The sequence below is a fragment of the Helianthus annuus genome, chromosome 2, assembly GCF_002127325.2.
Source record: "Helianthus annuus cultivar XRQ/B chromosome 2, HanXRQr2.0-SUNRISE, whole genome shotgun sequence".
Classification (NCBI taxonomy): Eukaryota; Viridiplantae; Streptophyta; class Magnoliopsida; order Asterales; family Asteraceae; genus Helianthus; species Helianthus annuus.
In genome coordinates, this window is record NC_035434.2 from 156727555 (window position 1) to 156744685 (window position 17131).

General features: G+C 39.6%; 2 protein-coding genes across 2 annotated transcripts; one reads left to right on the forward strand and one right to left on the reverse strand.

Annotated features, from left to right (window-relative positions):
- The first annotated feature begins 4860 nt into the window (after window positions 1-4860).
- LOC110924983 lies at window positions 4861-5940 on the forward strand. The gene has a single exon (XM_022168958.2). It carries the CDS (start codon window positions 5118-5120, stop codon window positions 5601-5603), a length of 486 nt encoding a protein of 161 aa, XP_022024650.1. The 5' UTR covers window positions 4861-5117; the 3' UTR covers window positions 5604-5940.
- Window positions 5941-8676: 2736 nt separating this feature from the next.
- On the reverse strand, window positions 8677-15975 carry LOC110924990 (glucose-6-phosphate 1-dehydrogenase, chloroplastic). The gene is made up of 10 exons (XM_022168966.1): window positions 15678-15975; window positions 13915-14156; window positions 13743-13837; window positions 13548-13662; window positions 11809-12014; window positions 11220-11369; window positions 11003-11123; window positions 10446-10675; window positions 9619-9819; window positions 8677-9109 (listed from the first exon to the last, which is right to left on the reverse strand). Exons 1-10 carry the CDS (start codon window positions 15856-15858, stop codon window positions 8860-8862), a joined length of 1791 nt encoding a protein of 596 aa, XP_022024658.1. The 5' UTR covers window positions 15859-15975; the 3' UTR covers window positions 8677-8859.
- Between the last annotated feature and the right edge of the window lie 1156 nt (window positions 15976-17131).

A 17131-nucleotide genomic window follows, 5' to 3' on the forward strand; every position in this document is an offset into this window, starting at 1 on the left:
AGAAAGACAGGATTTACAACAAGAAAACTGGTTATCCACCGCGTTTTTACAATAACAACAGAAACAATTGGTCGGGTGGTTATCAAGGGGGTAAATCGTTTCAGAAAAAGAATGTTTCACACAAGAGGTTTGTCGAAAAGAAAAAATTTATGAACAGTTCAAGTTCACTTGCTGATGAAGAAAAAGAAATTTCTTGAATACTATATATCTCTACATTAAGGGGATATAAATTATATCCGCATATACCCACGAGCACACGTGGAATATGCGGAAATGACACACACGAGCCCGTACAGGTATGTCAGATGCTCAGAACCAGCGTTGTTCTTTGGACTGAACCGCATCTCAGAAACAGGTAACACGCGTTGCCTTCATTCTCTTCAAGCTTCAAATCCCTCGTGTCCGGTTCACAACCACAGAGGGTGCGCAAACAGCTTCTCCGTAGGGAAAAAGGATGGGAATGTACGCGACCGCACATCAGCAACCCTGACTCCTGATCCTTCAAGAGCCACATTCAAGCGACACACTCTTTTCAAGCGAGTCTTGGGTTACAAAACCGTAGACACTTATGAGTCGCTGCGGACACCCCTATAGCTCCGCAAATGGTTGCTACGGAAGAGCCGCGACTAAGTCATCATACAGATGAACGAAGCTACTTCAAGGAAAACTCCCCGGCATTGGAGCGTGAAGGAAATGGCTACAGAACAAATGCGGACGAGATTTCCAATCATCTAAAGAGATCTCGTTGAACAACAAGCGACCGAACAGCGGTAACAAGTCTGCTTATGACTTTGTTTGCCCACCTATGCGCCGCATAGAATAAACAATGGTGGTCACAACCTTGCCCATAACCATGTTTATTGGCCCATAGTACAGATTCAAATTGTTCGACCAAACATGGCCAAACAATAACGCAACGAGGTAACCGCAAAGGACGTGCGGTTACTTGAGAGCTAAACTGAAAAACACGAACACCCCACAAAAAAGGGATCATCATTGCATGTCCAATTGCTGAACATAGAGCTTGAGCAAAGCACTCGCAGCATTGCATCAGCTACCGCAGAGGTAACAACTAAAGTTGCAGACATAGATATCTTCGATCACCGTCTCAAAGGTTGGTTCGAAGCCTCCTCTCTTCTTCATTCACCACCTCAAAGGTTGGTTCGAAGACGGAGACACGATCTCATAGGTTGGTTCGACACACCAACAGGTGGCAACCAACCTGATGACATCAGAAAAAGGTAGCCTGCTACCCAATCGGCTGAGAATTTCGCATCAGACGAAACTTGCTCACCGGTACGGAAGAGATGTCACATGACTCTACCAGATCCCCAGCTTGATTTACGAAAAGCGAATGCCATCTACATGGCCTAGAATTTTCTCCAGGCTGGAAACTACATTCTAGACACCATAGTCCAGTGCTCCTCCCACATGCAACTTGCACGAGGCAGCAACACTAGACTGGGGGGACTTGAAGGGGTATGGTCCTAAATCTCGCATCACCTGACCGCGAGTGACCATTACCCTTATCAAAAAACCCCCACCAGCAAAGAACTGCGTCCACGCGGACGCATCATTCGAATCCAATCGGTCAAAGGATAAGAAGAAGCCTTACCTTGTGTATGAAAACGGACGTGCATAGCGATGCGGCTGGCACCGCATCATATGGACATTTTCGTCACAACAAGGGATCTGGGAAACAGCAACAGTCACCACAGACGGCGATGCGGCTTGACACCGCATCCCGCATATGTCTTTGTCAAAGCATGGAGCGCGGGAACGTCAAAGGTTACCGCAGGCAGCGATGCGGCCCGCACCGCATCCTGCCCACTAGGCAAGTGGGACTGACAACACAGAGCAAGTGGCACCACTAGCAGTCGCCTGTCAGGCCATACGTAACCAATGGACTGACACTGCAGTAGGACGTGGCTTCACCTCCACAACCGACAAGCCTGACACACCTGCAAAGGGGCAGCACGTCGTCAGTCCGTCCCTTCAGCTCCTCCTTCACTCCTCAGCTATAAATACCAACCCCAAACCCGGTTTGAGGTATCTCTTCACAACTCTCTCACTACTACTACTACTATCACACTTTGCTTCCCAAGAAAATTACTGATTCTCACGCCGGAGAGTGGTAACAAGGAGCACCCCCCCCCCACCCCACCCCATCCTCCTTGTTACGAGTCACGGCTTGTTTCCTTGTGCAGGAGATCAACCGGCGGACGATCCAGCCAGCGATCCTCGAGAGGAAGGGATTAACCCTTCTTGACGAGACCAGTATGTTAACCCTGCCCGGTTAACCATTGTTTCATCAGCGTCCATCATGGACCGCCCCGCCTAGCCTAAGAGAGAATCTCGAAGGTGTTTGTGTCTAGTTTGTGCGTTGGGATATTATGCATGCATAGTAAAAAAATATATTATGCATGCATTAACTATCGTCTATAAACATGTTATGTTTTGATAATTAAAAATACTATAGTTCAATTTTTTATATTCGATATTTAATACCAACTTCTTAAGTTAACGGGTAAAAAGAACTTTATTTAATATCAAGTTCTTAACTTGTCAACGAGCTGGTGGTGAAGTAATAAGAGAGACGTGATGTTTCAAGTTACCAAGGTTCAATTTCCTTCCCTCCCCCCTCCAATCATTTAGTTTCTGCGGCACCTGATGATGGAAGACTAGGTGAGTAGGCAGTGATTGCTAGTTCGATCCTTAAACTGAGCAGGTTTTACCTCACTGCACTGTCATGCCTTCCGGCGAGTTTTCACGGGCTTCAGCCCTAAGTGAAGGTTTTCCCGGTCTGAGACGAGTGTATCCCGATGTGGTGAATTTCGCCAATAGCTCATTTAGATGATTCGTTAGCCGTTCAAAAATAAATCAAGTTCTTAAGTTAACACAATGTAAAAAGAAATTTATTTAACTACGTTAAATGTCGTTCAAAATATAATTTAGTATATGTTATTTTACTAGTTTTCTAATCATATCTCTGTTAGAAAACTAACTTCGTTTGACGAAACTAACCATCGGTTATCACCGTCGTATAGTATCATGCATAAATCTGTAGGCATGGCAGTCATTAGATATGATTATTCCGTGATGTTACTGCATGTTGTGAGTAGCATAACAAGACTAAAATGTTCTACTATGATTTTATGAATTGTTTTGGTCAAAGAAAGAAGTGGTTTCTACTTTGTACTAACCACTAACGACTATTTCGAACCTTAACGTCGTGATCACCATGCTTGACTCGGTGTTGCTGTGAAAACCGGGTCCTATAGATAGAATACATTTTATATCACTTTTCTTTTAGCCAATTCCCACACATTTGCATGCATGTATTCATTATTATATATCACATAACGTATACTCGTAAAGGAAGTGATCTACAACGTTCACTACTATATACTAGAAAAGTAGAAAATCTGAAACTTTTTACACCATTTTTCGTAGGAAATGCGTCACAAAACGAATTTTCCCACGCATTTGTGACACATACGTGATGTAGGAAAACGCCTCATAGGAAACTTGTTTCCATTTTCCAATGCAACTTCTTACCCATTTCCTACAAAACCACTGCGTCGCAAACTGCTACATATCTCCTACAACAAGAGTTAGATTTGGTCAAGTAGTTCAAAAGGAGTAAGTCTTAATTGTTGACCCTTTTTGTTTAAGTGAGGTTCCAATTTTTTTTAACAATAATTCATAGATTTTTTAGAATAAATACATTAATACACATGCACTACATGATTTGATTATAGAACAAATCATATCCTAAATCAAGTTCCATAACTTTTTTAAATGTAAATAAGTTGTGTGTACTCTAGTATTTTTATTTTTTTTCAAAAATAAAAGTTATAAAGTTAGCTCAAGAATTAGTTACTTTAGTTTGAGCATAATATTTATTAGTCCAAAAATGTCTAAGTGTTGAAAGAAAAACTCAGTCGTTATCATTTAGAACAGATTACAATCGGTTAAGAAAAGATACAAGCACTGTTCAACAATGTACAGCAGGATACAATTGAAAGCTTAAAAGATCTATACAACTGACAGTACAAACGAATACAACAACTTATATTACATTCTTAAAGGAGGGGCGGTGCGTTATTTTTCCGTTATAAAGGAATGTTCACGCGTGGATAAAACATTTGACCACCGCCACCTAAATATTAACGCGTGATAATATATGTTCCGTGATAATATTAACGCGTTATGGGGTGTGAGTGATAAATGGATGTGAGGGGGTGTGGGGGGTTTATTGTTGGATGTTGTGAGTGATGACCATTGCCACCAAAAAAGGTTGTGAGTGATGGAAAATGGTTGATGACATGGCGGAACTTGATTGGGTGCTTGTGAGTGATGAAATTCTATCACTAGTGACCACCCTCACCCCCCTTAGACCATTCGGAGTGGGTGTGGTGGAATCCACAACCACGCCGGAACACCACCTCGGAGGTGGCGTGAGGGAGGATTTCCACATGCGTTGTGTTGTTGATGATGATGTGGGCGATGGTAATTGAGTGTGGGTTTGAGATTTGTTTTTTTCTTTTTATTCAATAGATTTGTTTTATAAAATAATAATAAAAAGTGTGTCACGTGTCATACCACTCCACCCTTTCACGTTCCGTCCCACTCCACTCATTTTTGAACCACACTACTATTCTGACGTGTGTTGACGTAGCGTCCACATGTCGAACAACGCCCCATTTTCAAGCCTCACACTCCGTATAGTCTTATAGGTTCTTCCTTCTTTATTCTATTTTTTTAAATTTATAATAACATGAATTATTGTTATTATCATAAAAATCAAAATAAAAGTACTTATGTACATACATACATGAATTATCAAACATACAAAATACATACATGAATTATCAAACATACAAAACAAACAAACACACCCGACTTCTTCTCCCTCACAAACAACCAACGGCGGAGTAACCGCCGTGAAATAATGCGTCACCCCCAACCCTACACCACATAACCTTCCGTTACCTCCGTCAAATCCCTTTATACCAACCCTAAAGTCCCCCAAAATAACCGTCGTCAAACCACCACAATCTCCGGCCACCGCATCCCATTCACCGCCATTCTCAGCCGCTTCAATTCACATTCCGATGACCAAACCGCAACTCCTTCCTCGCCGTTCGCCGGACGATCGCCGGCAACTGCTGCAACCGCATTCGCCGCGTCGAATCAAACGCCTCGGAGAGGTCGTCGGAACAACCACGGCGGAGATCGCAGCTGTGTGCTGCTGTGTTCCCTGTGCGGTGGTTGATTTCATGGTGTTGACGATGTATAAGGTTCCGGCGGGACTGTGCCGGAACGCGATGCGGAAGAGGCGACGGCGGAGGTTGATGATGCGCGGCGGTGGTCGGAGAAACTTTTCCGGCGAGGATGACGTGGCGGTGACGGCTGAGCGGTTTGTTACGACGGAAGTGGATGAAGATGTCGTGGCGTTTGAGAATGAGATGTGGGAGATGTTTTCGGAAACCGGGTTTTGGAGAAGCCCTTCGATGATTGGGAAAAACGTCGTCGTATCGACCAAACCCGAACCCGCCACGTCACCTTTACGTGTCCCCCCTACGCCCCTCAAAGCGTGACTATTGTCACGCCCAATCCCTACGCGCCAAATCTTGTAAAAGTGGTGTCACGACGTGTTGACTTGGATTAATCATGCGCTTACGCGTGAATCCATAATACATAGTCTAATGTTTTGGTTTGTTTGGATTAAATGTATAAACGAATATTTTAATATTGTTGATTGTTTGGCTCGAAAACTATAAGATGGATGAAATCCGTGTGGTGTGTAGAAAATGAAAAAGTTTTTATGCACTACTCGTCGTGTGGTGTGTAGATAATGGATAAGTTGTTAATGCACTATTCGAAGATGATATCATGTTTGAGATTAAACTAATTGAGAAATCGATGGTTTGGTTTTGATTTTGTTGATAGTGAGGTTTGTGGTTCGGCGTATATATAAGATTTAAGAGTGTGAGAATAGTGAAAGTCTTTTTGATATTTTAATAATTACACATTTATGATTTTCATATGAAATAATTATAAAGTTGAGAAAAAAAAAACTGTACAAAGCACAAGAGTTGTACCCTCACTAGTACGTAAATGTCAGTGTATTTCTTGTGTCAATCATACTTGTACCATGTGATGTGGATTCATTGTAGTGCAATTGATACAACAGGCTCATCAATAATCCACAATTAAATTTGATATTAGTAAAATAGAATTATTAGTACAAAAACTTGTATTAAACCTATAAACACGTTTGATATAATATGAGTTTATTATTTGCGCAAGGGGGAAAAGTTAATGGTGAGCTTTGAACGAGTGATTAATGTTGTAGTTTGTAAATATATAGATAAAAACATTAAAGGGGAAGAAGAGTGTATGAAACAAACATAATGTCATATAATAAATAACGAGTTCTTAAAACCCGCGCGTTGTAGCAGAACTATTAAACCGAACAAAAAATAAGAGTAGAAATGTTGAACCATGTGTGTGTGTTGTAGAGTGTTAACTCGTCAAATTTAGACTGAAACGTAAAACATTACTGTGAAAAAGAATAACTGAGTCAAAACGATAACAAAACCGAAGTAAAAAATCAATAAAATAATATAATATAACATAATGTAATATCATTCAATATGGTTCAGTTCGTTACAGTGCTGACATTCCTTATAGCAACAAATGCATACATATATAACCCGACACTTAGACTCGCAAGTCTACTCAAGCTCGATAAATGAAGACTATCCTTGGGCTTTTTTATCAAATGGTCTTATTTTAAAGCTTGAGCTTGTTTATGCTTGGTTAGCTCGATTTATACCTTCTTAATTCCTAATAGTCTAGAGATCTTCAATTTTAATAATAAAAAAAGAACAATAAATTCAAAGTGATGTATATGGTTTTATTTATTTTTTGTATGTATTGATAGGGTTGAGTTCATTTCAGAACTCTAAATAACTACAGAACTTTCAGAAATCCTAATAAACAATCATTTTATATATAAGTTTTTGTATTTAAGATCTTTTTATCATCTATTATATGTATTTCTTTGATTACATACATGTTAAAAGTAGTTTACATATGTTTAATTGTCAAAATTGTATATATGTGTCATAACTAATTACATATATGTAAAAAAAACTAGTTTACATATGTGTAATTATAAAATTACATATAAAAATGATAAAATTACTCTTAACATGTGTGTAATCGTAAAAACACACATAATAAATGATAAAATGATCCTAAACATAAAAATATATAAATAAAAAGATTGTTTATTAGGAGTTCTGCAAGTTCTGTAAATATTTATAGTTCTGAAATGATCTTGACCCTTGATAGTTATATTTAAAGTTTAGTTTCATGTCAAATGGCACATAATTTTTCTTAAGACAAAAACAACTGGATTACATGTAAAAGGAAAATGGGTTGTGCACTTAGTAAGAGTAAATAGAGCATTGAAAAGTGTACAAAATTGAATAGTATTTATGAGAGTGGAGAGAAATTTACAAATTAATATAGGGATAATATGCTAAGAATATGTGGACTTTACTTGGGGATTTTAAATACCACCAAGTGGGATTACCTCGTGCTTCACGGTGGACATTCACGTGGTGCTAGTTCAGTTAGTCATGTGTTGATCACAAGTATTAAACTTGCGGGCGTTGCGACGCTAAAACTGCGAAAAAGTTAACGTCGTCGAAAGTTTATAAAGATAAAATTTAAATTTTTACATGAATCCACCCTAGCGTTGCGGCAAGGGCATTGTAACGTGATAAAATTGACGGAGAATATGTTTATAACTTTAATGACGTATACCAAGGTGCTTATCCCTCTGTTTCTTCATCAAAGCTTTGATGGTTCCTACAAATCTTGATAACACAATCTTTTTAGGCAAACTTTTTAGGGTCTCTGATCACACAATCTTTCCAACATTTTGTCTATTTCCATGTAGGTAAATTCACAATTCCACGTATACCTCTGTTGGATTCATATGATATTTGGGTTTTGTAATCTCTTCAAGTGTTGATATTTGATAAGCTTTTATGTATTAGGCCCAAAACCATTGGGCCGGGCCAACTAGGAATACACTCAATAATGGTCACAAATTGATTTTGTATTTTTGGGTAACAACCCCCCCCCCCCCCCACACACACACACACACACATTAATTTGGACTACATGAATTAATACATGTCCAAAATTGGGCTATATACATGGACCAAATAAATATAACATTAGGTCCAAACAAGTGAAACAAGTCCACATATAATGTCTTGTATATCAATTCCTTCTCTTATCTCTCACTTATCACATTTACTTCCAGTTCATGGCTTATAGCCTAGTGGCATCTTAGGAGTAGGAGCAGGCTTATAGACCATTAGATCCTGGGTTCGATTCCCACAAGATGGTTCCGCTTATCCAAAATTTACCGTTCAAAAAATCACATTTACTTGCATGCTTCTATGTTGTAAATATACTTGCAAGTTATGCACACTTATTTTGATATAGTTCACTGACATAAGCGTCGCCCCGAGCTCCACTTTCAAGTCGACTTCTAACAAGTTCTTTATACGATGCGTTCCGGATCTCAACTCACAACTCAGGAATGCTAGATCAGTTAGCCAACAATGGAAAAGGCATATGCAACAATAAAAAACCAAAGAAGTCTCCTTCATTAAAGTTCCGAAAATGGAAGACATGCAACAACATATTTCTTGGCTTATTGCTACTTAATTCCTTAAACCATACACCCCCTAAACATCTAAACTTTTTCACCCACAATCAAAATCTTGCAAATTAAAAACAAAAACACATATATGGTGCTGAGCTTGATCACTGCTCTGAACCAACATCGCCCCATCGAACCTTGTATCTTGCAGCAAGATAGTGGGACCCAACCGGACCCCGGCTTCCATACGGGTAATATTCCGGTACAGTTTTCTTTTCTTCAAGCTCTTTTAGTACAGGAGTGAATAACGACCAAGCCGCATCTAATTCATCACTGCGTATAAAAAGTCTTCTTTCACCTTCAATTGCATCTAATAGAAGTCTTTCATACGCATCCGGAATCTCCTTATCGTATCTGTTTCAACATTAAAATTAAAATAATAATAATTTGTGGGCCCCGTTTTTGTAACATGTAGATAACATAAAGAGAAAAATGCCATTTTTGTCCCTGAGGTTTGGCCAGTTTTGTGACTTTTGTCCAAAGGTTTGTTTTTTCGCATCTGGATCCAAAAGGTTTGAAATCTTGCCATTTTGATCCGGCTTGTTAACTCCATCCATTTTTCTTTGTTAAGTCAGGGGCATTTTCGTCTTTTTGGTTAACTTAAGGCAATTTGGTCATTTAAATACTTGTACATAAAGTGAAAAAGACCGAATTGCCTTTTAAGTTAACAAAAAAAGACGGAAATACCCCTGACTTAACGGGGAAAAATGGATGGAGTTAACAAGCCATATGAAAATAAAAATATCAAGCTTTCAAACCTTTTGGATCCAGATGCGGAAAAACAAACCTTTGGACGAAAGTCACAAAACTGGCCAAACCCCAGGGACGAAAATGGCATTTTACTCTGACATAAAAAAGATTACCTTGCTGCGTAGAGAAGATTAAGGTTGCTTCGGTCCAATCTCATCCCCAAACCGGGGACTTTGTTATTGATCTTGAGATATATAGCCTCATCGGGCTGCACTCGAATAACAAGCTCGTTTGTTGCTAGATCAAGATCCGTCCCGATATTCTTGTTGTACAAATTACCGGGTACATGTCTGAATTGCACTCGGATTTCAGCCCTGAAAGAATTTAGAAACGCGTTAAACGATACGAAATTGGATCCGCAGTCACATCTTCTTTATGCGATCACATCTTCATTATCCTCAAGACATATATAAATAAGACCCCACAATATAAGAAAGTATAGAAAACGATTTCAATCCGTTCATGATAAAACGGGTCAACTAAAAAAACTTACCAATTTCGTAAAAGTCAACTAGACGTTAAAAAGAGTAAAGTACACGCATGGTCTCTATGGTTTACCAAAATTTTGGATTTGGTCCGTAACTTTCCAAAAATACATGGATGGTCCCTGTGGTTTGCACTTTGTAACGCATTTAGTCCCCAACCAACAAATCTAAAGGATTTATCATGTCCAAGTTAAGGACTAAACACGTGATAAAGTGCAAACCACAGGGACCATCCATGTACTTTTGGAAAAAAGTTGGGGACTAAATGCGTAACAAAGTGCAAACCACAGGGACCATCTTTGTACTTTTGGAAAGCTAGAGACCAAATCTAAAATTTGGGTAAACCACAGAGACCATCTATGTACTTTACTCCATTAAAAAATGTACGATAATATCACCATATCAAATGTTAAATACTGTAACAAAATGCATCATAACATTTTTTATTTACGAACCTACGATCATGCAAAGCCTTTCCGGCCTTCATTAAAAAGGGTACTCCGTCCCATCTGGCATTATCGATAAAAAGAGCAGCAGCGGCAAAAGTCGGTGTTAAACTGTCGTTTGGTACGGTTTTATCATCGGTATAAGCAGGGTACTTAACACCCCCTCTTGTGTGACTCTTGTATTGTCCTGTTACCACATCGTCAAGACGTAAAGGCCTCATAGAACGTAGAACTTTTACCTGTAAAACCATAAAAAAGTTTGTCAAATATATATATATATATATATATATAATGGATTAGTATAAAGATAGTAATTTAATGTCACTGTTTCCTAGCTTATCGTTGCAGATATGTCATCATTCTTGCTAAAATGCATAATTACAATACCCCCTTAACGTGCGACAATACGCGACTTCATTGTTAAAATACGCACGTTATAATACATAATTACGCACGTTATAGTACATAATTACACACGGTATATTGGCCGTCGTGTACCGTTGCACGTTAAGAGCCTTTTGTATTTAAACCTTTCACTATATATATGTGTGTGTGTGTGTGTGAACCTTTTCGTTTCTGATATCTTCGGCATCCAAGCTGACGGGAGTTTCCATGGCGAAAAGGGCCAGTATCTGAAGCAGATGGTTTTGCATAATGTCTCTAATAATTCCATAGTTGTCAAAGTATCTAAAACGGAGCAAAAATATACAACGTAAACAAATATTCCTCACGCATACACACATGACTTTGCTATATGAAAAATAAAGGAAAACGAATAACTACCCTCCTCGTCCTTCGGTGCCAAAATCTTCAGCGAAAATGAATTGCACATTTCTTATATATTGCCTTGACCACAGGGGTTCAAAAATCAGGTTAGAAAAACGAAGAACCGAAAGATTCTCCACCAACTCTTTCCCGAGATAATGATCTATCCTGCAATATAATAACAAATCTAGTTAAACCAATGTCTTGTTTTTGTTTCTTCATAAAAAGTTAAATTAAAAATAGAGTAAACCACATGGATGGTCCTTGTGGTTTACCAAAAATTTGGATTTGGTCCCTAGCTTTCCAAAAGTACACAGATGGTCCCTGTGGTTTGCACTTTGTAACACATTTAGTCCCCAACCAACAAATCAAAAGGTTTTAGCACGTCCTAGTTAGACACTAAATGCGTTACAAAGTGCAAACCGCAAGGACCATCCATGTATTTTTGGAAAAAGTTGGGGACTAAATGTGTTACAAATTACAAAATGCAAACCACAGGGACCATCTATGTACGTTTTGGAAAGTTAGGGACCAAATCCAAAATTCTGGCAAAGCACAGGGATCATCCGTGTACTTTACTCTAAAAATAACTAATAACTACACCTACCTGAAAATTTGATCCTCGTCCAAGTATTGCTTGAGGGACCTCGTTAATGCAGCGGAAGATTCGGAATCCCGACCAAATGGCTTTTCGACGATTACCCTTGTCCATCCATTTGCTGCAGACGCAGATGTGCTGGCACATTTAACCGCGTCTATGAAAATGTTCGGTGGAATTGACAGATAAAAAAGACGGTTTGCCACCCTTCCATCCTGCATCAAAATTAATTGTTGTAAAATTTAAATCTTGAGTTAATTGCCCGGATGGTCCCTGTGGTTTCATGTTTTTTCACATTTAGTCCCCAACTTTTGAAAATTGCAGGTATGCTCCCTATGGTTTGTTATTTTGTTACTCGGATAGTCCCTGAGTATATGTCAGTTAGTTTGGAAATAGCAGGTATGCTCCCTATGGTTTGTCATTTTGTTACTCGGATAGTCCCCTGAGTAAATGTCAGGGGACTATCCGAGTAACAAAATGACAAACCATAGGGAGCATACCTGCTATTTCCAAAAGGTGGGGACTAAACGTGAAAAAACATGAAACCACAGGGACCATCCGAGCAATTAACTCTTTAAATCTTGCATACAACTAAACGTTTCAAGTAATCATGCATGGATTTTTTTTGTTGCAAACTATATATAATTCTTGTGAAAAATGCAAAAACAACAAAAACACCAGACTTTTCAAGTAATAATTACATTTAATGTTCTTAAGTGTTCGGTAATTTCTGACCATTTGAAGAAGTAATATATAAAAAAGAGTTAATTGCCCGGATGCTCCCTGTGGTTTCATGTTTTTTTCACGTTTAGTCCCCACCTTTTGGAAATAGCATGTATGCTCCCTATGGTTTGTCATTTTGTTACTCGGATGGTCCCCTGACATTTACTCCGGGGACTATCCAAGTAACAAAATGACAAACCATAGGGAGCATACCTGCTATTTCCAAACTAACTGACATCTACTCAGGGGACTATCCGAGTAACTAAATAACAAACCATAGGGAGCATACCTGCTATTTTCAAAAGGTGGGGACTAAACGTGAAAAAACGTGAAACCACAGGGACCATCCGGGCAATTAACTCTATAAAAAATGATCTATAAGTAATTTTACTCAACCCTATAATAATATTTTTTGTTGCCGCTATTATCAACTATATTATTTAAAACTCATTATTAAACCCTAAATAACCAATGATCGGAAGCAGACGCAGGTTACCCAAACACTATAAACGGAACCTCACGATTTGACAGGTAATCACTATTAGAGCACATATCCAAACATCACCTAACAATGAACTCAAAGTGGTGAATTAAAAGCATGTCTATAACCTATAAGAATGAATTCACAAATCATAGTTGTTAACAGCGAATAGCTGACGATAGTGACAAGCAACCTATAGGCTACGCAGCGATAGCGATGAATCGTGGGCGCTATTTTATGTTTAGCGATACACTAGAAGAAAATTGTAGAAATATTATATATGTACATTATATCCAAAAACGGTGTTTCGACGTGTATATTTATTAAAAAAACTAAAATCCAGCTATTGTATATGTTTATTTATCGTTATTTATATTAAAACCAAAAAAAAACAGAAAAACCTTAAATCCCGCTATTTACTCGCTATGGAGGCGCCAAAATCAGATAGCGATGTATGAGCGCTTTGCTACGTTATTTTCTATAGCGCTCGCTATGAGCGCTATCAAAAGCAATGCCACAAATCATTAAATTTCATATACGTTACCTCATGCTCCTTTAGCTTTTTGTCGAGCTCCAAGAAGTTTTCTTGGGAGTCGTATTGACCCGGGTGGTAGAAACATCTTTCGAGAAACTGATCCATCTTTTCACCACAATTCTCCCTAATACCCGACAATCACCGTTAGTACACCTTAAATTATTTTTTAAAAAAGACACGAAAAGCAACAAACGGGTGCTTCACCTTTTATCGATTCTGCATGTAAGCGTCTTGCTAACCATAGTTCTAAGTTCAGCATCACTCATCTTACTACGTGCATATCCAAATATAGTGAAATGCTGTTGAACAATCGCCAAAAAATAATAATCATGAAAAAGTTGAAATAAACGTTACGGTATGAAAAAAGAGCACGGACCTTGGGGAGACAGCCTTCATAATAAAGTGCGAAAAGTGCGGGAAATATCTTCTTCTTTGCAAGATCACCGGATGCACCAACCACGGTTATACTGACGGTTGAGTTTTCTTTGTCGAAGTCAAATTTAGCGTTGTCTATGCTTTCTTCGGGAGGTGTGACAGGTGGGACAGATAATATTCCGTCTTTTAATATCTTAGCGGGATTGTCGTCTTTAACAGGGGACACTTTCATAGTTGATGCACCTAATCATGATCAATGAGCATACAGTAGTAAAAAAAATCATTAATTACCTTAGGTCTAAAGTTCAACGAATCGCTCAAACACATACATAATTTACGTGTTCGTAGATTAGAAAGTTAACAAACAAAATACTGTATGCAGAAACCACCCAATTATTTTAACCGATGAGAGTCCATTTGGACGATAAACCCCACATTTGTTGACCATACAACCGATGCGGGACAAGTCTTATGCCTTGCAATGGTTTCAGTCCGTAACAGAACAAAAACTGATAAAGCATAGTTTAAAGCTTCAAATGTAACAACTTCTATACAAACTTGAAGGACTTAAATGCACAAAAAAAGTCATTTCGGATGGAACAAGCAAAAGTGACTAACTACTCGAAGAAACCTAAAAACACCCAAAAACAATGACACATCATCACCACCCTTTTATTTTTAACCACTCATTTCTCTCTATAAATATTTAATAGAGTAAATTTCCAAAATCGTCCCTAAGGTTTGGGCAACGATCTCATCCAAAACAACTTTTTTTGTACCATATTACCCTTCACTTTTGGGATTTTTTTCCATTTTCATCCAAACGTCTAATTTGAGTTATTTTTTCTAGCAGATAAATCTCACACCTCAGGGACGATTTTGGCAAAAAAAGAGTTAGACGTTTGGATGAAAATGGCAAATCAGCCCAAAAGTGAAGGGCAATATGTAAATAAAAAAAAAGTTGTTTTGGATGAAACTGCCAAACGTCCCCAAACCACAGGGACGAATTTGGCAATTTACTCTATTTAATAAGGCTCCCACTATTCTCACACCCCTAAAATCTTATTTTCACACCCCTACATGTATACGGCCCGTATAGAGTTATACGGATAGAGTTATACGGGCCGTATAACTTATTGTTGCACAAAAAAAAGTCAGAGAATGTTTTTTTTTCCATGTATACGGGCCGTATAACATTATACGACCCGTATAATGTTATACAACCCAAACCTTATATAATGCTATACGACCTAATATTTTCTCTATGTATATGAGCCGTATAACATTATACGGCCCAACATTTATCACGTCAAATTATTCTATACGGGCCATATAACGTTACACGACCCGTATACATACAGGGCGGGGAAATTAAGATTTTGGGGCGTGGGATTATTAGGACCTTTTAATAATTAAAAAGTAAAGTGGCCCCGCCTCAACCCATTTTTTCTTGTCCTTGACTAAGTACTACAACCCAAAAAGGGGTACCAAAAAGGAGCTCAACAACAACAGTAAAACCCGAAAATGTGGCGTTTTAAGACATCCTATTGGGAATGCTCTCATAGACATACAAACTTAACCCCATTTATAACTTGTGAATTTGGTGTCTACAATCTACATACATTCCAAAAGACCAACAAACACTACATGTTAGCTAACAAATCTTAGTTAGTAATTTTGGAAATTGCATTCAAATTACAGAAACCCCAAATTAGGAACAAAGAATTAGGTAAGACAAAGAAAGGAAGGAAGAAAGTAACTAACCATCTTGTTGCAGATGAACAGCTTTTGATGATTGTTTAACAGAAAAACACCTGGGAAAACGTTGTTTAAAACGAATCGAGGATGATGAGACTGTACGATGATGATGAAGCCGATTATTATTGGAAAAAGCCGGTGATGACGATGCACAATGTGCCGATGAGGTTGAGGAAAACGTCGCCATGAGTGTGTGGGTGGGAGTGTAGAGATCGATTGATTGATTTGGGCGTTGAAAATAAAGAAGGAAGGGTGTTAGTTAAAAAGGAAGTTCGATGTGTACTATGGAGTCAGTCCCTTGATGTCTCCGAAAGGCTGCTGCCTTCTGTTTTTGACTACTACTACACCTCTTGGGCTTCACTTTTGGGCCCCAAATTTCTACCCACAACAAAACATTCTCAATGCTATGCTATTTACCCATGACCTACCATGAACCACTAGTTAATGTTTGGTATGTAGTAATGGGATGTAAATGAACTATTACGATGGAATGAAAAAAAGTGTGTTTGGTTGGTTAACGTAATGGAATCACCAATTACATAAGTCATTCTATTCCCTCAAATTCATTACATCCACTCCCCTGTTTTTTTTTTTCTAGTCCATTCCCTCTCTCAGCCTACGTCACAAACACCGCCCATCACCTCCACCATCTACCACCACCTGCCGTCGTCGCCACCCGCCACCAACCTCCGCCGACCACCACCACCACCACCGTCCTTCGCCGCCTGCCGCCATCGCCATCGACTACCATTGTTGCCACCCGCCATCGCAAACCACTGCCATCCCGACCACTACCGCCACCCTCCACCAACCACCACCACCATCCTCCGAGGCCACCACCCGCTACCGTCGACCACCACCACCCATCGTCGTCGCTGCCACCACCACCCATTGCCACCACCATCGCCTCCACCCGCCACCACCAACCACCGCCACCCCGACCACTACCGCCACCCTCCGCCGGCCACCACCACCATCCTCCGCGGCCACCTCCCGCTACCGTCGACCACCACCACCCACCGTCGTCGTCACCACCACCATCGCCGCCACCCGCAACTACCAATAACCGCCACCCCAACCACTACCGCCACCCTCCGCCAACCACCACCGCCATCCTCCAAGGCCACCACCCGCTACCGTCGACCACTACCACCCACCGTCGTCGCCACCACCATCGCCGACACCTGCCACCGCCAACCCCGACCATCGTCGCCACCATCGCTGACAACCGTCACCCACCGCTACCACCGACCACCGCCACCCATCGCTGCCATGACTAGCCGCCGCGACCCATCGCCGATTTAATTCATTTCTCTTTTCTTACCTACCAAACAACACAAGGTAATGATTTATTTCTTTCATGCATGGTAACCAAACAAGACTATGGAATGTAATGATCCATTTCATTCCTTTGTCAATTCCATTACCTCGTATATTCCATTCCCTCATCTATTTCATTA